The 17,708-nt window shown below is 41.3% G+C and overlaps 1 protein-coding gene across 4 annotated transcripts in view; it reads left to right on the top strand.

Annotated features, from left to right (window-relative positions):
* Positions 1 to 14,595, top strand: part of ELF1 (E74 like ETS transcription factor 1) — an 88,086-nt gene extending 73,491 nt beyond the window's left edge. For all 4 annotated transcript variants that reach the window (XM_075741751.1, XM_075741754.1, XM_075741752.1 and 1 more), the window contains 3 exons: positions 1,770 to 1,962; positions 3,071 to 3,538; positions 13,973 to 14,595. In XM_075741751.1, coding sequence (XP_075597866.1) covers positions 1,770 to 1,962; positions 3,071 to 3,538; positions 13,973 to 14,588 — 1,277 coding nt within the window. In that variant the 3' untranslated portion in view covers positions 14,589 to 14,595. The remainder of the gene's footprint in view (positions 1 to 1,769; positions 1,963 to 3,070; positions 3,539 to 13,972) is intronic.
* The last annotated feature ends 3,113 nt before the right edge of the window (positions 14,596 to 17,708 follow it).

Here is a 17,708-nt window from a genome sequence, read left to right as displayed (position 1 = left end):
AAAAGTTACAACAAAAGCATTTGTTTTGTTGAGGAACATAGAATTGAAGTAAAAGGGACATTAATATAACTGGCTGTAGCAAGGAAGCAGCTAGAGAATCATGAGAGTTGCCTGTCAGTATCCACAGTGTTCCCCTAAGGGGAACATGTATGCTAAAATCCCAAGCCCTCCATATAATTATTTGATGCAATGCATGGAGAAAACTGAGTTTTCTGCATATTTCTTCTGCTGTTACTCAGAGGAGCTTAAAAATTCTGCCTGTGAGTAAAGCAGAGGTGGTTTTTGCAGACAATCCTCTTCACAGTGATTTTCAGTGGCTAAGCAGTGACAAATTTTCAGATTGCCTTGCTGCAGCTGAGCATTTTTAGTCTAGACTACAGCAAAAGCACCCTGGATTAGATGGTAAGTGGCTGGGAATGCTGTCACTCCTGGCCGACATTCTGTCTTGCCTAAGCTGTCTCAACCGTAAGCTGGGAGACATTTGTTGCAAAGGCACTGTTTTTTCTCTAGGAATGCTCACTTTTCAAGTCTCCAACTGCTGAAGGAGCTGCTAACATTTCGTACTGCCAGTGCTGGTGACTTTGCTGAATATTTCCAAAATATAGATTATAATACAGTAATGTGGGAGTTTTAATTTGTAAGACACCTCCTCGTTGAAAAATGTTCAGACTGGTGGTTATTAAAGTTGAAAGAACTGCTGGGTTAAATTGAAGCTAACGGAAGAGCTCCTGTCCCCTTCTGATGCACTGGGCATCGTTTTTTTTGTGAAACTTAAGACATCTGCACACGCTGTCCTTGCTGTGTTTTTGCACGGCTACTTGTGGGAGGTGATACTTTCATATGAGAAGTTCTTTCTTTCTTTCTCAGGCTAACAACATATCACTAAGAAGCTTACGTGCAGCTTCAAGTGTTCAAAAGAACATCAGATACCAAAAGCCTTAAAAAAAAGCAGGAAAAAGGGTCTCATTAGTTATCTGAGTTTAGACTCCTTAAATGTGCTCTTGGAAAAAAAGAACACGCAAATTTTGTAGTAGTTTAAGTATTCACAATCTATAATTTTAATACTGTTTCTTTATATTGGTAAACAGATGTGGATTTCCATATATAAGTGTTTGTGCCTGCTTGTTTGTAAAATGAAATTTGAATGCTGTATACCAGCAAGTGCAAGCACTCACTGGATTAAAAAAAAAAAAACAAAACAAAACCTTTTTTCTGAGCTTTATTCTTGAAGGTTTGCCTACCTTGGCATGTGCCACTGATTGCCCCATATAAATCTAATGATTAAAAGTAAGGATTTTTTTAGTCTCTTAAAGGATTGTAACACTCACCTGAATTCAGCAAAGTATTTAAGCAAGGGCTTGATTTCCAGCACTTTAAGAGGATGGACCTGAGCATGTTCCTCTTTGAGGTAAAGCAATAGTGACTGCTTCTGTGACTGGGTTAGGCAGGAGGGAAGTGTACACGTGGGTGACTAATGCTGTTTAATGTCGGTGGTCGGAATGGGTGACTGTAGGTTGACTAGTACCTGACTCTGTAGGTTACAGACAGCGGCCAGGGTGTTTGGGCACCTAGATTATAGTAACTAACAAGAATCCCTTCCCATGCCCTTCCATCACTATTTGCTAGTCTTGACGATATATTACAGTGCATTTGTAAAGATGCCGGCTTCTTAATTTGTAGATTATTTACATCATTAGTAAAATACAGTCAACTAATTTGGGTTTTTTTCTTTTTTTTTTTTCCTATGTCCTGAAATACTTCTATTTTAGGAAATACAATTTATCTCTGGGAGTTCTTACTAGCACTGCTCCAGGACAAAGCTACATGTCCTAAGTATATCAAATGGACTCAAAGAGAGAAGGGCATTTTCAAACTGGTAGACTCCAAGGCTGTGTCCAGGTTGTGGGGAAAACACAAAAACAAACCTGACATGAATTATGAAACAATGGGCAGAGCCCTCAGGTATGTGCTTTTTTTAATAATAGACTGGTTTTGCTGCCTTAGTGTTTGCATGCATTAAATGCCTCATGTAATTTGTGTATCAACAGAAAAGAGTTAGTATTCTATCAGTTTGGGAAATGAAGAAGTTATTTCAGCAGAACAAATAATCTAACTAGAAGTAACCCTTACTAACCTCAAGTCCAAATCAGTCCCCTTCAGTCTCAGCTCAGACATTTTGAGTGCTGCTGCAAAAACTACATCTTCACAGTCAGCCACGGACAAAGTAAGAGACTGAAGATTCCAAGTGAGGCAAGCTTTTTACATAAAATTTGAATCTCTTTTCTCCAAAAAAATCCCAAATTCAGGTGTATTAATGAAATTATTTCTGCTTGTTGCAAATGATCGTGTTTCCAGTGGAAGATAGAGTTTTAGAATTCAGGTCTGGTTGCGCTTCTCTGAACTTGTGTACGCAGACAGTTTTAAAACTTTTTATCAATGTGCCTCTGCCTATCAGGCTGGGATTTTTCTCATACATAAAAGACTGTGCACAATAAGCAGACATCCATGAAGCTTCACTCTTACCTGCTGATTGGTAATTGTCCAGTTGAGCAGCTATGCATTTCTTTTCATGTCCCTTCACCTCGGTGTGCGTAATTTCAAATTGTCCTATTAATTTGTAAAAGTGACAGATGTAGCACCCTGCTGTCCTATTCCCATTGCTTTGTTGTAGCTAAAATGTCTGCCTGTCCTCACTGGTGAATAAGCATGAAGTCAGGTAACTGAAAGAACTGGATGAGTCGAGCGGAGAATTACAAGTTTCGTGCAAGTTTTTTTAAAGAGTATGAGTTGATAGCAGAGCTGCCAAGTCACAGAGTTCTCCTTTTTCTCCTCGGAGTTATCTGAGGTTGAAATTAAAAGGTGACAAGAAATACCAGTAAAAGAAAGTTGTTTGAGGAAAAAATATGCTACTAAATTTGCCGCTCCTTTATAATGAAGAAACTAGGCACTTAAAATATTGTTTACTTGTTACTGCTAGTCTTATTTTCTAGAGAGGTTTGTTGCCTTTTGTTTGTTTGTTTGTTTTTTGGCAAAAACACTGTATAATTTGATGTGTGTACGCTTTAAACAGATACTATTACCAAAGAGGAATACTCGCTAAAGTAGAAGGTCAGCGGCTAGTATATCAATTTAAAGAAATGCCAAAAGATCTCGTCTATATAGATGATGAAGATGCGAGCCCTAGCACTGAATCATCAGATTCAAGTCTGCTCTCAACTCCTGTGACCAATAGAAACCAGTCGAGCAGATCTAGAGCATCTGCAAACGCGGGAACAAAGGGAGGATCAACCACAGTGCTAAAAACAGGGAACTCAAAGCCTGCGAAGCTGAAGGAGCACGCAGAAGTTGTACAGCAGCAGACACCTGGCTTGACTTCAGAAGTTTTGAGGACAATGCAATCTCCGCAGCCAGTACATCCCACTCAGCTTTTTCGGACAGTTCATGTAATGCAGCCATTGCAGCCCATCACGGAAGGACATGCAGCTGTAACCAGTAATGTTCCGGATGAAACGTTAAGTCCCTCGGTTCAGAATATAAGGTAAGAAAATGGACATAAAATAAATGTATGGATAATAGTAACAATAAATTCACTGGATGATGGCTAGATAGACTAGATTCTCTGTTGTGCTTCAGAAAAAATGCTCGTCTCCCAGTTTGGTTGCAGTGAAATGGTGTCTTTGTGGCTGATCCTAGGAACTGGGAGCATACTGCGACGTGTACAGTCATAAATGCTCTGCCTTTGGTAGAGGGAAGCATGTCTTTCCTGTGGTATTAGGCCTCATGCAAATTCTTTAGAAAGGAAAAATACACAACTTGTCTTTAAAATCACTATCATCGGTTCTGTCCCCCAGCAGAGGCAGTATTTTCACAGCTTTGCTTTTCTTTTTGCTGTTTGGTGTCTTCACTTTTGAATTATACATGGTGTGTCTGCATGATCCCTTCGAAAAAGAATTTCCTTCTTGCTGCTTAATTTTTCTTCTTAAGAATTTTTTGTCATCTCTTTCATCTTTTGTATTGTCCCCAGTTATAACCAGGGAAAGCTCTGTATTATCTACCTTAGCATTTTGCTGCTGTTACAACAGCATGTTCTTTTGATTTTATAAAACAATTAACAGAATAATCTCATGAGAGCTGTGTATCTGCAGAGTATTTTGGGAGACAGTCATACTTCCACGCTGAATTTGTAAGTCAACTGGCTAACACTACACAGCGTTTAAGCATCATGACTCCTTTGCGTGTTCCAGTTAGTAGCAGCATCCTAGTTGAAGAGGCTTTAAAAACAATTGCTTAAGCCTGGTTTTACCCTAGCCTGAGGTGTCCCCCCGATGGAGCTTGTTCATCTCCACTGACTACAAAAGACCTAAACCAAATAAATGTTCTTGTAATCTAGGCCCTTTACAGGACTGTCAGAGTTGTCTATGGTGATTCTGGACCTTAAAGCTGTTTCAGGAAAGCTTCAGGATATAATTCAGGAGCCGCACATTGTTAATGAATTATGAACATCACTTTTTTTTTTTTGAGATTTGCTGTGTTAACATCACCGTTACAATGCTTACCAGTTTGTGCTGCAAAATGGCAATAATGCTATTTCCTGCTACCTTCCTCTGTTCTTTCCTTTGAAAATTACATCCAGAGCCACCAGTAGATTTGGAGTGGTACCGACTATCTGGAGTTAACCATGCAATTTTGTCAGAGAGAAGTAAGTAATGACAGTACTGAGACCAAATAATTTCTTCATTTCCAAAGAATAAGTTTTCTCTTTCATCTCTGCTAGTACAGGGATGCTGTAAAAGCTAGTCATTTCTTAAAATTCCACTTGTTTAAAAGCAAAATCCATAATAGCAATAACGGTTAGTTTTTTCAGAAGAACTGACGAAGAACTGAAACTGTTTAGATCGTTCTCCAGTGACTGGTACAATAGAATCAGTAAGAAGCACTTTGGGAGATAACCAAGGAGTTGAGGAAGCTGACAATTTATATATAGGAATTGACAAACCAAGACTGCAGCTTCAATCAAGAAAAAATTACATTATCTCTTGTTTCCTTGGGGTAAAAAAAAAAACAAAACCAAACTTTAAAATTATCCCTGGACTTCCTAGTTTGAATTCTGGGGTAGGGTTTTTTGTTTGGTTGTTTTTTTTAATTTCCTTAAAAATTATGAAATGTTTTCATTCACGCTGCAATATGAAAAATTCACGCTGAAAAGAGAAGGTTAGTAAGGATTGCAGGGGAATAAATACATTGGGCCATGAAAGCAAAAATATTTTCCATAGTTACTGGTAAGCATTACAAAACAAACTGGAAAGAGTTACCATTTTTAAGTAGACAATATCTGTTTTCATTTGTCTTTTAATTCTAAAATGCATGATTTGAAATCAAATTGTGTTTTGCTTATTGTTCTAACCAACTAGAATTAGTTCAAGATGCACATACGGGAGGGAAGGGTTGTATTTGATCAGAAGTTTATGTGGAAGATAATTATAAAGAATTTGACAAAAAAAAGTTTTGGAATTCATTTAGAAAATTAATAAAAATCTGCATCAAGGTAATGTCTTGTAAGTTTCTAAGCTTAGGAATGACGCTACTCTGTGCAGTGCAATCCTGTGATTTCAGGGTTGATGATTTAATTGTAAAATGAACTAGGGCAATATAGTGAAAGTAAACAAGTACAGACATTATTGAAGTCAGTAGAATAATGCTATTAAACATGAATAGGGGGAAGGTTCAGCAATTTGCAGAGTTAAGTATCTCTAGACTAGACCTACACTAAGTATATATCAAAACCAGTATCACTAGTACAGATGGTATAAAAATGGTAACAACAAACAGAAGTATCTGTAAGACCTAATAAGGCAGGCAGGCAAGAAGTCCAGCCTAACATTTGGAAAGCTGCTCAGTGACATTATGACATCCAAAATTATTGCATTACAGCATTTCACAATTGGACCTTGGGCAATAAGCTAAGGGGAAAACATAGTAGAGATGATACATGTGTGAAGCTTGAATGAAGTAAAAGCCTTAAAGCCTTAGAGTTCTGTATTGCATTGGTTCTAATCCATTGTTTGTAACTTAAAACATTATTCCACAAAGTCTTCAATTGCAGTTTCCTTAGCCAAGATGACAAAGTGTCTCAGATGAAGGGAAAAAAAAAAGACCCATGGGATCTTTTCAGTACAGTATGTAATTACTGAGTAGTGCAGAAGTATTGCTAATAAAGAAAGAATGTACTAAGGTATCCGAGCAGTTAGAGTGAAAATAAAAACCACAACCCAGATTTTTTTGGTGTGCTTTTAATCAGCAGGGGGCAAGCTGCAAATCAAGGTGCTGATGAGTCCTGTGCAGTAGTCACTGCCCATTCCAGGCTCTAAAAATACAATTTATGACAGATACATTTCTGCTCAGTTTCAAAATGCAAACTTGAAATAGTTTGGTGAGGTAGCAGGACACACTGAACTTTTTTCTGAGCATATGTTTTAGGTCTTGTTTTATAATAAGGCTTAAACAAAGGAACTGGATTTTGGGATTGTTTGTTCAAGCAGCCATAAATCTCTAGCAGCTGAACGTGTTTGTGTACATGTTCTGAATTGCTGCAGTGGGGCTTCCATAAAGGATGAAATGAATGGTCTAGGTGATTTGCAAATGTACAGCAGGTACGATTGCCATTACAGGATAAGAGCTGACAAACCTTCTGATGTATGCACGCTCTCTGTAGGGTTGTGCTTGGACTCATTTGACAGTAGTTTTATGAGGAAGCATGAGGACAAATAGCAACATCGGTTGCCAATTGCTGTTCAGAGGTTGGGGCACGTAGATAGTCATGGTCTTTTGGGAGAAAAGGAACCAGGGTTTGGGAATGATCCTCAGAAGTTTTTCTGATGCGTACTGGTTAGTGGTTGGGCTCTGCCTTGAAGCGTGAACATCTTGGACCCATATAATTTGTCTTACGCAATGTAGCTTCTGAACTTTTGTTCATATAAATGTTCTTCCCTCTTCATGGAAATAAATGTTCTTCCCTCTGCAGCAATTTGCTTCTGTTGCGTTGTGAGAAGAAAAAAAATTATGTGATTAACCACATACTATAGTGAGAAAATTTAGAGTATTTTTGAGGTCAAAACAATTGGCTTCCTAACACTTAACCATATCCTTCAGAGAAGTCTGAACATGCATCTCCTCTGCTGAGGAACTGGGTGAAAGAATCCTATCTGAAGAATGTGGTGAAGGGCTTGTGTCACCGTCCCTGCCCTGCACTAGGCGGCATTGCCTGGTAAAGTCTACTCCCAGAGCATCACTGGGAGAGCGTGGCAGCCCTTCCCCAGGGCCTTCTTGTGTTTCTCAGAGAAATGGACAGTGAAAATCAGAGGTTGATTCTTTGCAGGAGACCCGCAGTGGCTTTCTTTATAGCTGCACAAAGCTCATGTAGAGTTTTGTGTACTTTGAGAAGAGGGTAGTGTCCTACTCCAAAGTGGAAAGGTCTTGTCTTTTGGGTGGCTTTGGAGGGGCTTTTTATACAAGTTTTGGTGCCGCTGTACACAGGAGACAAGAAATGGCCAGGGGGAATATGGCTCTTCTTCAGCACTACTGCTTAAACAAAAAGGCTGTGATGTGGTCCTAACCCAAGCCTGGGAAACGGGGCAGGAGCACAGTCAGGACATACACACCAGGTTTTGCTGACTGGGGAAGACGTATAGTATCCCCAGTGGGAATATTCGGAATAGCAAGCTCACTGCTGTTTGGCTCTGGCTGGATGGATGCAAGCGCAGTTACTGCAGTCTCCAGTTGTATAACTGGGAGCTGAATTTGGCACCACATGTTTCCAGTGATAAGACAAAAATAAAAATGCCTCTTTGGGTGAGCAGTAGTAGTAGTAGTGATTTAAGATAGAGTGTCTTCTGGATGGAGTGAAAAGAGGTTCTTGTGTTACTAACAGTCCAGAGAAGATCATATTGTGACTAATTTAAAATTATATGTCTCCATTTCTTATTGACTGTATGGGATATAGCTGAATCTTTTAGCTGGCAGCTCTGTATACTAAAAACTTGCAATTAGCTGACCGCTGACAGATCCAGTGCAATGCTTTAGCAGACTTCAGGTTTTAAACACAGTTTTCTATCAAAATTCAGTTTATTGTTTCTTTTCTGTATTTTCAAGTTGTCATTGTGATAGCTTGGACAAAGCATGTTAGAAGACCAGTATCCTGACTGTTCTGTGGCTGGGGGAAAAGTTAATACAGACCACAGAGGACCGGTGGGATATGCTCTGTGTGTTCACTTCTGAACTGAAGAACCGCTACATGATGAATCAGCCACAGCTTTCATCTTGACCTTTTTGCAACCTTTGGGATAGAAAACATTGCAGTAATTCATCCCAAAGGTGACACAAGCATGGACCACAGTGGCAAGATCCTCATTCCAGAGGGGAAGGAAGTAGCTGAAGGTGAATCATGTTTTTTCTAGGCATGAGCATTCTGCGTAAGAACAGTGGTGAAGCCAACTATATGCCAACACAGTGGATTATCCCGATAAGCAGAGAGAATTACCTTTGAAAGTCATGTCTGCCCCAAGCAAACACATACGATTTCTGTTGCTGTTCCATAGTCTAGGCTATGATGTGTTGGTGGTCTGACTACAGCTATGCTGATGCTGAAAAATAGACAGATTTGTCTAGCATGAGTTTATCAACTGAAAATGTGATTACAGCTGCTATTTCTAATGAAGTGTCTTCATCTTTTGCCATGTACAGACGTTAGCTTGTGCAGCAAATGTCACCATTATGTTCTGTAATCATACTTTTACACCCTATCTTATACTGGTTTTGCTCAAGCTTGCATAACCACACAGACACAGGGAGGCAGTCTGGCACTGTGCTACTGAGATATTGCATTGACCATCTGCTTTCAGCACTTTTTCCTGAATAAGAACAAGAGTCAAATCTGCACAATGTCAGCTAATGTCGTAGCCCATCGCTCCTCTGCCGTTCCTATAGGTATGCTGAATAAAAACAGTCACAGGCGTCAGTCTCAGTAAAGAGCTCACTAGGATTCCCTGGGACTTGATGGGGAACATGAGTGAAAGCATATGATGCTGGCTGAGTACTTCTAGATAATCAGAAACGATGGCTGGCTAATATTCAGAAGACCTTACTTTGATTAGCCAGTACTGGTGCACATGCTTTGCTTCTGTTTGCAGTTAGATGTTAGTCTTCTGTCAGCACAAGAAGTTGGGTCTTCGTGCCTACACTAGAAGCTCTCCAACACACCGACCAGCAGATACTGTTGGATCTGGCTCACTGCTGCTGCAGACTTCCCCAAAAGGAGGGAAGCAGGTGATTCTTGCAAAGAGTTGATCTCTGTCATCTCTTAAGTGAAGGCTTGACTGCACCTCAGGTTTGAGGATGGTGAGGAAAACGCCCTTCCTGAGGGAGGTGTTGGTCAGAAATAGGCTGATATGATCGCAGCGGGCTTCTACAAGAAATTCTTATTTAGCTTACAACAAGAATGTGTTTCTCAGAACACATTTACAATAGCAACAACTTCTATCACAGCAAAGACTTTGCTTATAACCAAACATTTTTATTTGATTTTTCTGCAGCTGAGAAGACCTTTTCTTAAGCCCATTTCTGATTTAATTTCTGCACTAGGTAGGAAGAAGGCTGCTTACAGCAGAAGGGAATTCAAAGTCATTTATAAATTAATTTTGTTTCTGCACAATGAGGAGCTACCTGCAGGAGCTCTCTTTACATGTCTTTGGCACTTTTGAAAGAGGGCGGGGGTTCTGCAGGTCTTTGTTAGTAGGAAAGTTTCTGAGTTTTAATTGAAGTCAGTGTGCAGTTTTGAAAAATTCTGGAAAGACTGTGTGGGTCAGTAAAAAGGACACCAGTCTTGAGAGTTGAGTTCTCTGTCTCTGTCCTTGTAACGTAAGAGATTATCTTGTCCAGGCAAAGAGCTAGACAAGAACTGCCTTCCCTTCCTAGGAGGCTGTGTTCAGACTGGGCATGAAGGCATCAAATGCCTTTCTACCTCTTGTGGACATCTCCCCTGAGACTGCTTAGCAGCTCCTGTCTGTGTGGCTAGTGCTGTAGAAGGCCCACTGGCTGTGATGGCAATATGCTGGGGTGAAGTTTTGACAAGGTTGTTGATGCCTCCAAGGATATGAGCGCAGCTGCAGAGCAGCTCAGGAGCTGCTCTGGCGGCAGAACTCCTGAGTTGTATTTGGCTGATGCTTCCCATAGTCACTGAAAGGAGATTGCCTCTCCGCTCAGGCATCTGAAGTGGTTCTAACAAGCACGTCCCGCCCCTGCACCTCCTTGCTCTTCCTAGCTTGACTGAATGAGTTGTTTGCAAGCAGTTAGTTGAACAAATAGGGAAAATCCCTGGAAATTTGCCCATTTATCTCAAGGCCATCATTTCCCCTATAGCTATATGTTGAACACTGCGTATGTTGGAGAGGGAATTCTCCTCTGTTACCTGTCTCTATGTATTTCTTAATATTGCCTTGTTTCATTTTCTTACTATGCTGTGAAATACTTTGTTTACCTTGGCTTGGAGCTTCAATAGTTTTTTGGTATCTTCTCCCTTTCTCCATTTCATAAACTTCACATAAATTGCCATGAATAAGCTTTGTTTTCCTGCCTGTCACTTTATGTTTGCTTTACCTCTTGATGAGCTAATATGATATTGCACAATTCTAGGCTGTTAACAGTACCAAAAGGACCAAGAAATAGATGATCATTTTCTGCCAAGCTAAAATGACTTCAAAATTTTTGTCATTCTTTTCTCAGTTGTAACCAGATTGTTTTATGGCAGCATTTCCTTTTCATCACTGTTGCTCAATGTTCTTGTTCTTTTTGTAACCTCAGCAGGAACTTTTGAAGTAATCACCCAGTAGATTTGTACCTTAGAGAAGGAAGGGCGTTAGCAAATTGACAATGAAATTCAGAAGCATAACAAAATAGGTTCAAAGCACCTAAAATAATGTAGCCCAGTGTTAACAGATCATCTAAAGTAGTGTGTACTTTTTTTTTTTTTAAACAGGCAAAATGATTGACCAAACCTGTATGTTTTTCAATGATATTCAAGGCAAATAGTTTGAGCAGATAGATTTTTAGTTTGTAAACAGAGTTTTCTGTAATCTTACCAATTAAGGCAAATTTCTTACTTGGCCACCATTAGCAAAAATAACAACGTATATTTATGGTGCTGTGTGCTACTTAACCCTGTGCTTGTACAGACATCTCCTGCATGCTTTCCCTCTGTGCTTTGCAGAATACCTTCTGCATTGATTAGACCAAGTTCACACTCTCTGAGGTTGTCCTTTACAGCCATTTAGCAGCTAGAAGGTTTTATTTTTACTATTTTGTTTTAAGAAAACAGCTAAAGGAAAAGGAAGTAGCTTCAAAGTAATACTTGGATGGCATACCAGCACAGGCTAGCAGCTTCAGCTGCTGCTTTCAAAACTGCAACTATTGAGTTTATCTTAATCTTTCAGGCTCAAGTAAGTTTCTTCATGGATTAAAGAGCTGGCTTGGTATCTACTCTGATACTTTTAATGCTTTTCTGATGGCAAAGTGTCAGTTGTCTTTTCTTCTTAGCTGTTCCACTTGCATTGCTGGTCTCTGTAGGCTTTCTGGGTTGAGCTGTATCTATGTGACATTTTGATTTTGCTGCAAGTTCATTTAACTGTAGGTAGTTTGGTTGTTGTTTTTTTTTAAAAAAAAAGCTAAGCTAATGGATAACTTCATCCTGTTACTACTTCTGACACAGATATTTGTGATTTTTCTATCAAGGTCCCAGGGGAATTGCTGGGGCGGGGGGGGGGGGGGGGGGGGGGGGGGGGGGGAGAGAAGAGCGCTGATAATCCTGAGCAGACTTGGTGTGAGCCTTGGTGCTGTCATTCTGAGCTTTGCACTTGAAGCTTGGTTGTTGGTATTTGCTGTGCAGCACCAAGTTCTCCAAAAGTTTGAAAGAAAGAAGTGATCTTTCTTTCAGCACTCTAGCTGGTGCTTCACCTCTAGCCAGCCCCCATTTCCATGATCTTCATCCTTGGGCTGTCTCCAGTTGTGTGAAACAGAAGCTCAAGATTGACACTGGTGTCAGTCACATCAAATTTTGTGTCCTGGTTATTATGGCCTCTGTGATGAGACCTGCATGGGAGCCTCATGGGCGAGGATTGGGATCTGGTGTGCTATAGCAGCATTCCCTGGTACTGCAACTTTCTTTTTTGTGAGGAAGAGAAAACTATTGATGCAGATGATGTTCCTTGTATTACTAAGCCATGTAGGAGGTGGGGAAAAGGCTGCCTGCAGCAGGGACTGGCAGCTGGAGGATGCTTAGGGAGTGCTGATGTGCTCTGAGCCTGATACCAGCTGCGTTACTGGGGCTGCTCTTGCTGGAACAATCTTTGGAGCTCAGCTAGAGGACCTTCCCAGAGGACTGAGCTGAGACAGACCTGCGAAATCCTCTACAAAACATTCCTTCACTTGTTTCCGCTGCTGCACTAAGAAAGGGGGAACGCAGCCCCCTGTGCAGTTGGACTACTGCCAGCAGCAGCTTCAGCTGCCCCATAGCTTCAGCATCACAGAAGTCTGCTTTGGTAAGCTTTTTGTTGTAACTGTGATAGCCAGAGCATGGTTTTAAATTGATGTTTTGAATATGCTGAGTCTGATCTCCCTGGTCAGTGGCTAATGCTGGCAAGTAGGATTTCATAGAGCTGTGAAAAACAGGTACTACATGGGACTATAGAAAGGAGGACATTCCACAGTAGATGTCTTCAGGACCAGTCTTCAGAAGGAAGAGCATGCTATATTGTGCATGGACTATATTGTGCAAGTACAAATGTTGACAGTAAATTGCTTTCCATCTGCAGTGATTTCAGCAGGGGTAGAAATAAGCTACGAGGACATGGTTATTTTTGTTTTCGGTCAGTGTCAAGTATGTTCAAGAAAACACAAGGGAGAGCTTAAGGCTAAAAAAGGGGAGGAGGGCAGGCAGGAGAAAACACTGAAGAGAAGCAGGAAGGTTGGAGAGAACTTTGCAGGACAAGCAGAAGGAAAGAAAAAGATTGTCAGAGACAGCGTGACAGGGTGGGCTGGAGCGAGCTGTGGGAGGGTGTCAAAGCAGTTACCCTTCCCTTCCTTTTGCCCTCCCTGGAAATCATTTGATTCACCAGGAGAATGTTGTGGTTTGGGTTTTATTGCTTGTTTTGGTTTTATTTGCGTGATGCAGTGTATGTGTTTCGGTCACATCTCTAAGTCACCATTGTCGTAGTTGTGTACTTCAGCAATGTGGCTGTTAATCCTCTAACAGTGCCCTCTCAGCTGTACATACATCCAAAGTAATGCGGTACCCAAGTCTGTGAGCCTGCAACTGATGGAGCCATTCCTAATTTAAACTGATGTTTTGGGAGCAAATTCTGTTCAGTTGCTTTACCAGAAGGAGTGTACAAGCCTGGCAGGCAGAGAACTGTGTGTCCTGGGAGTCTGAGAAGGTCCTGACCAGACCCACTGTTACAGTGCAGATACTTTTGCATATAGGTAAATGTATATAGAGATGGCAGGAGAATTGTGGCCTGACTTAGGAATTATTTAGGCTCATGAGTTACGAATTACTCTGGGTACCTTGTGAAATTGATACAGCAGATGTGTAGTGGGTCACGTTCATGATGTTGGGTCATGCTCGAGAAGGAGATCTTCGATGCGATTCCCAGGTTTTCTGCTGAACTACTGAAGGTCTCAAAGGCAGGCTGTTTGGTTTGGCGATGGTACTGTTGTTCATGCGCAGTACCTTTCCTTTGGGAACTGTGGTGCTGAATTCAGGGGTCAGGTCCAGCTCTTGTTTTATTAGGAGAGCGACTGCTTCCTCTTTTGGAACCGTTGGGTAAATGAAATGTTTATGATGCCAAGTGATTTTTCAGTAGAAAGTCATTTCAAAACTCAGCGTGGAAGTGTTCTGACTATAATCTTTTTTAAATCTTAATAGGACTTTACAGACTCCAACCCAAGTTCCAGTGGTTGTTTCTCCTGGAAATCAGCAGCTGCATACTGTAACACTCCAGACAGTGCCTCTTACTACAGTGATAGCCAGCACAGATCCAGCCTCAGCAACAACGCCCCAAAAATTCATCTTACAAGCCATTCCTACTTCACAACCCATGACGGTTCTTAAAGAAAACGTCATGCTACAGTCTCAGAAGCCAGTCTCGCCTCCTTCCTCAATTGTGCTGAGCCCAGCACAAGTTCAGCAGGTGCTCACCAGCAGCGTGCAGACAATTTGCAATGGAACAGTCAACATGGCTTCGTCTCCATCCTTCAGTGCCACTACCCCCGTGGTAACGTTTTCGCCTAGCAGCTCACAGGTGGTAGCTCATCCATCGGGCACAGTGATCACTTCGGTCATTAAAGCACCAGAAACGAAACAGGTTGGCGTACAAGGGGTGGTAAAAGAAGACGACAGTGACAAATTAGATGATACTGAGCAGTCGGAGCAGAGATTCCAGCAGCAACCGTTTGTGATGGTGGTGTCTAGTTCGAATGGTTTCCCATCTAATGTGCAAGTGAAGCAAGAAAATGAGCCATTAGAACCCAATTCATATTAATAATTTTTTTTAAAAAAAAAGACCCTGTGGATGATTATTTTCATAAATGTGATGGGACCTTTTCAGTTATGTATATATGATTTGATTCTCAAGCAAGATGTTGCAAAGCTACTTAATTTCTGCAGTTAATTGTTAGCATTCATGGTTTAGAATGGATTTTGATTTTCTGTTAATTGCTAAATGTTATCATATAAATAAAATTATCTATTACTCATGCTTCAGAATACAGGCATGAAGGAACATGCTTTTTACCCTGTGAAGACTTTCTCCTGAGGTTGTTGGCCAAACTTCTTTCTTACTGTATGTTTTCAATCTGTTACCGATTTACATTGCAGTAACGTTATTATAACCTTTTCTGTTTAATCTGTATGTGTATCACTTTTTGAAGCAACAGTTACTTTTAGTGTGGGACATTTTCATTCCATGTGTATGAATTTTTATGATCAAGTATCTGTTTCATACCAGTGAATTTACACCAGTTTTAGACTTGGATAACCAGGTATCCTCTTGCTTTTTTTTCTTTTTTTTTTTTTGTTTTTTTTTTTTTTTGCAGCACAAGCTCTTGTGTGTGCAAAATGGAATATACACTCCTATTGAGAGTACACAAAACATTTATTCCAGTAATGGACAATGCCATGTCTATATTTTATATGAAAACATCAGATATATTTAATTACAGAAGCTAACAGCATCACTACAGGTGCAAACGATTCATGGCATTTTGCAGCTATGAAGCTTAACAATCTTGCTTTCTATTTCAGATTATTTTGTAAGGGGGGGAGGGAAATAAAATATATACAATTTATGCAGGCATTTTGAGATTAATACTGCTAAGAGTTCTTTTTTTTTTTTGCTTGTAAATAATGTACATTCAATGTTACAAGGAAGTTTTTTTCAGCTAATTTGTTTCCATACAAATTTTTGATAGATGCAAATAAGATCATTATGTTTAGAGGTCTAATGTTATATGTATTCATAGTACAGAGTGAATTTGTATTTAAAGACAAATTTTTAAATGATGAAGTCCTCTGAACCTTGAGTCCTTGTCTTTTGTATTTTTAATTGGTTTATTATGAAAATAAATCAAGTGGAAAAACATTTTTTCTGTATTTACTCTGAAATGGTTTTATATTATTATAATGTTTTGCCAATCATCATAAATAACCAAAAATACACTGAGAAACAGGACAATGTGATTAACCTGTGGGTCTGCAGTGGGACATGAGCAATTCACAAATCACTTCTGAACAGACTCGAACCCACTCAACATGCTGTGGGTGTCCTTTGAAATAGCAGCACTGTACGTTTTTGTAGCTTGAATAAAAGTTGAGCTAAGCCCAACAATGGGACTTAAACTTCTCCTTTTCTGAGACTTCCCATTATAAACAACCCCAAACTTTCAACGTAATTCTGCGGTGCCATTGATCACAAAGGTCTTTGTAGCTTGTATAACAGAATTATTGGCCCAAACCACTAGGCCTCTGAAACCTCGCATGTTGCAATGTTTCAACAGAAGGTGGATTAAAAATAAACACGATGCCTTGTAAGATCAGTGGCATATAAAACTAAGGGAAATATTACTTTCTGTGATTCAATTCATGCAGGAGTTTTGATCATTGGTTCATAAGGTTAAAGACAAGCATGTGAGTACTAGAAAAACTACTGGGAGCAGAACTGTGGCAGAGATAGTTTGGTCTAGTTGACTAGAAGTAACACTACAAACTGTCGAACGAGCCATTCTCTGCCACAGCTGCTCTGTTTCTTGGCAGATGAAACCACCCTGTTTAATTCAGGGATTTTTCCCTCTGACTCCCATGCATGGTTTCCTTCCTTCAGGAAGGCTGGCCGTACCCAAACTGAAGCGCCTGCTGCAGCTGACCAGTGGTGTTTATCCGGCAGCACTCCCTGCAGCTGGGCAGCGCCAGCAATGCTGCTAGGAACGTGCATCAGCATTGCAGACAGGATGAGAACTGGGGGATGAGATGAAAGCACTGTAGAGGGAAGCAAGTTTTTTTTTTTAATCGGACTAGAGAATAGGGACTCAGAATACTAGGAAACCTGATGTGATAATGCTTGACTGACATTAGTGTTTTTAAAAGCAGGGAAGTTGTTTTGCTGATTTACTGAAAACATGAAAAAAAACCACCCCACTATATGGTTACAACTTTGTCAAGAAAACTTCTTGCCATAAATGCAACTATTACAAAGGGAAAATGTTTTGTCAGCTTAATGTTAGTGGGAGAACTGGAGAAAGTCTCCAGCAGGCACTGACACGTCCCCAACAGCAGACTCCATTGTGTAACCAACAGTACATGAAAATCACTCCCTTCCCACGTCGCTTTAGGCTCCAGTCTACCAGCCAGGTGCATCCCTATTTCTAGCGCTCTCTGGTATGATGCAGGGAGAAGCAGGAATAAATCATAAACTGAGAGCTCGCGGGTGGAGTTAGAGCAACTCCTTCCCTCTCACAGCTGCCTTTGTGCCTGTGGCAGCGGCCAAACAAAACACACCATCTCAAATCCTAGCCGCAGTTGATTCACGAAGAAAAAAATCGAGGCCGCAGTTCTTTTCCACACGCGTGTGAGAAAAAGGCGGGTTTTTTGGTTTTTTTTGTTTTTTTTTTCCTGAGGGGTTTCACGGAAGGGAGCCCGGGTAGGCGCAGGGAGGTCGGCCTCAGGCTGCCAGCACTGCCTTAGCGCCGGGCCCGGCCCAGCGGCCAGAGGAGCTCGCTGGGGTACGGTGACAGCGGCGGGTCTCGGCGCCCAACCGGGCTGGGGCGAGAGGAGGCGCGCGAGCTTCAGGCAAGGCCGCTGCCTCCCGGGCGGGCCGCCCCTGCGCCGCGGCCACGAACGCCTCAGCCTTCACTCCCGTTCCCCTCAGGCTCGCACTCCAAATGGCAGCTGCGCGGCTTCGCCAGCCGCTTGCTCTTTCCCGTATCTGCGTGCACCCCGCCTGGGAAGTCCTGCCCGCGATTCAGGACAACCTCCGGCAGAGAAGAGGCCGCCCACCACCACAGCGCCGCCATCTCCCTCACTGCTGCCGGGGGAGGAAGAGGCGGGCAGAAAGGGCTTCCCAGCCCCTCTGCCTCGGCCGGTCCTCCAGCTCTATGGCAGGGAGAGG

This window comes from Balearica regulorum, chromosome 1, assembly GCF_011004875.1.
Source record: "Balearica regulorum gibbericeps isolate bBalReg1 chromosome 1, bBalReg1.pri, whole genome shotgun sequence".
In the NCBI taxonomy this organism is placed as follows: Eukaryota; Metazoa; Chordata; class Aves; order Gruiformes; family Gruidae; genus Balearica; species Balearica regulorum.
This window is presented reverse-complemented; position numbering and strand designations above follow the sequence as displayed.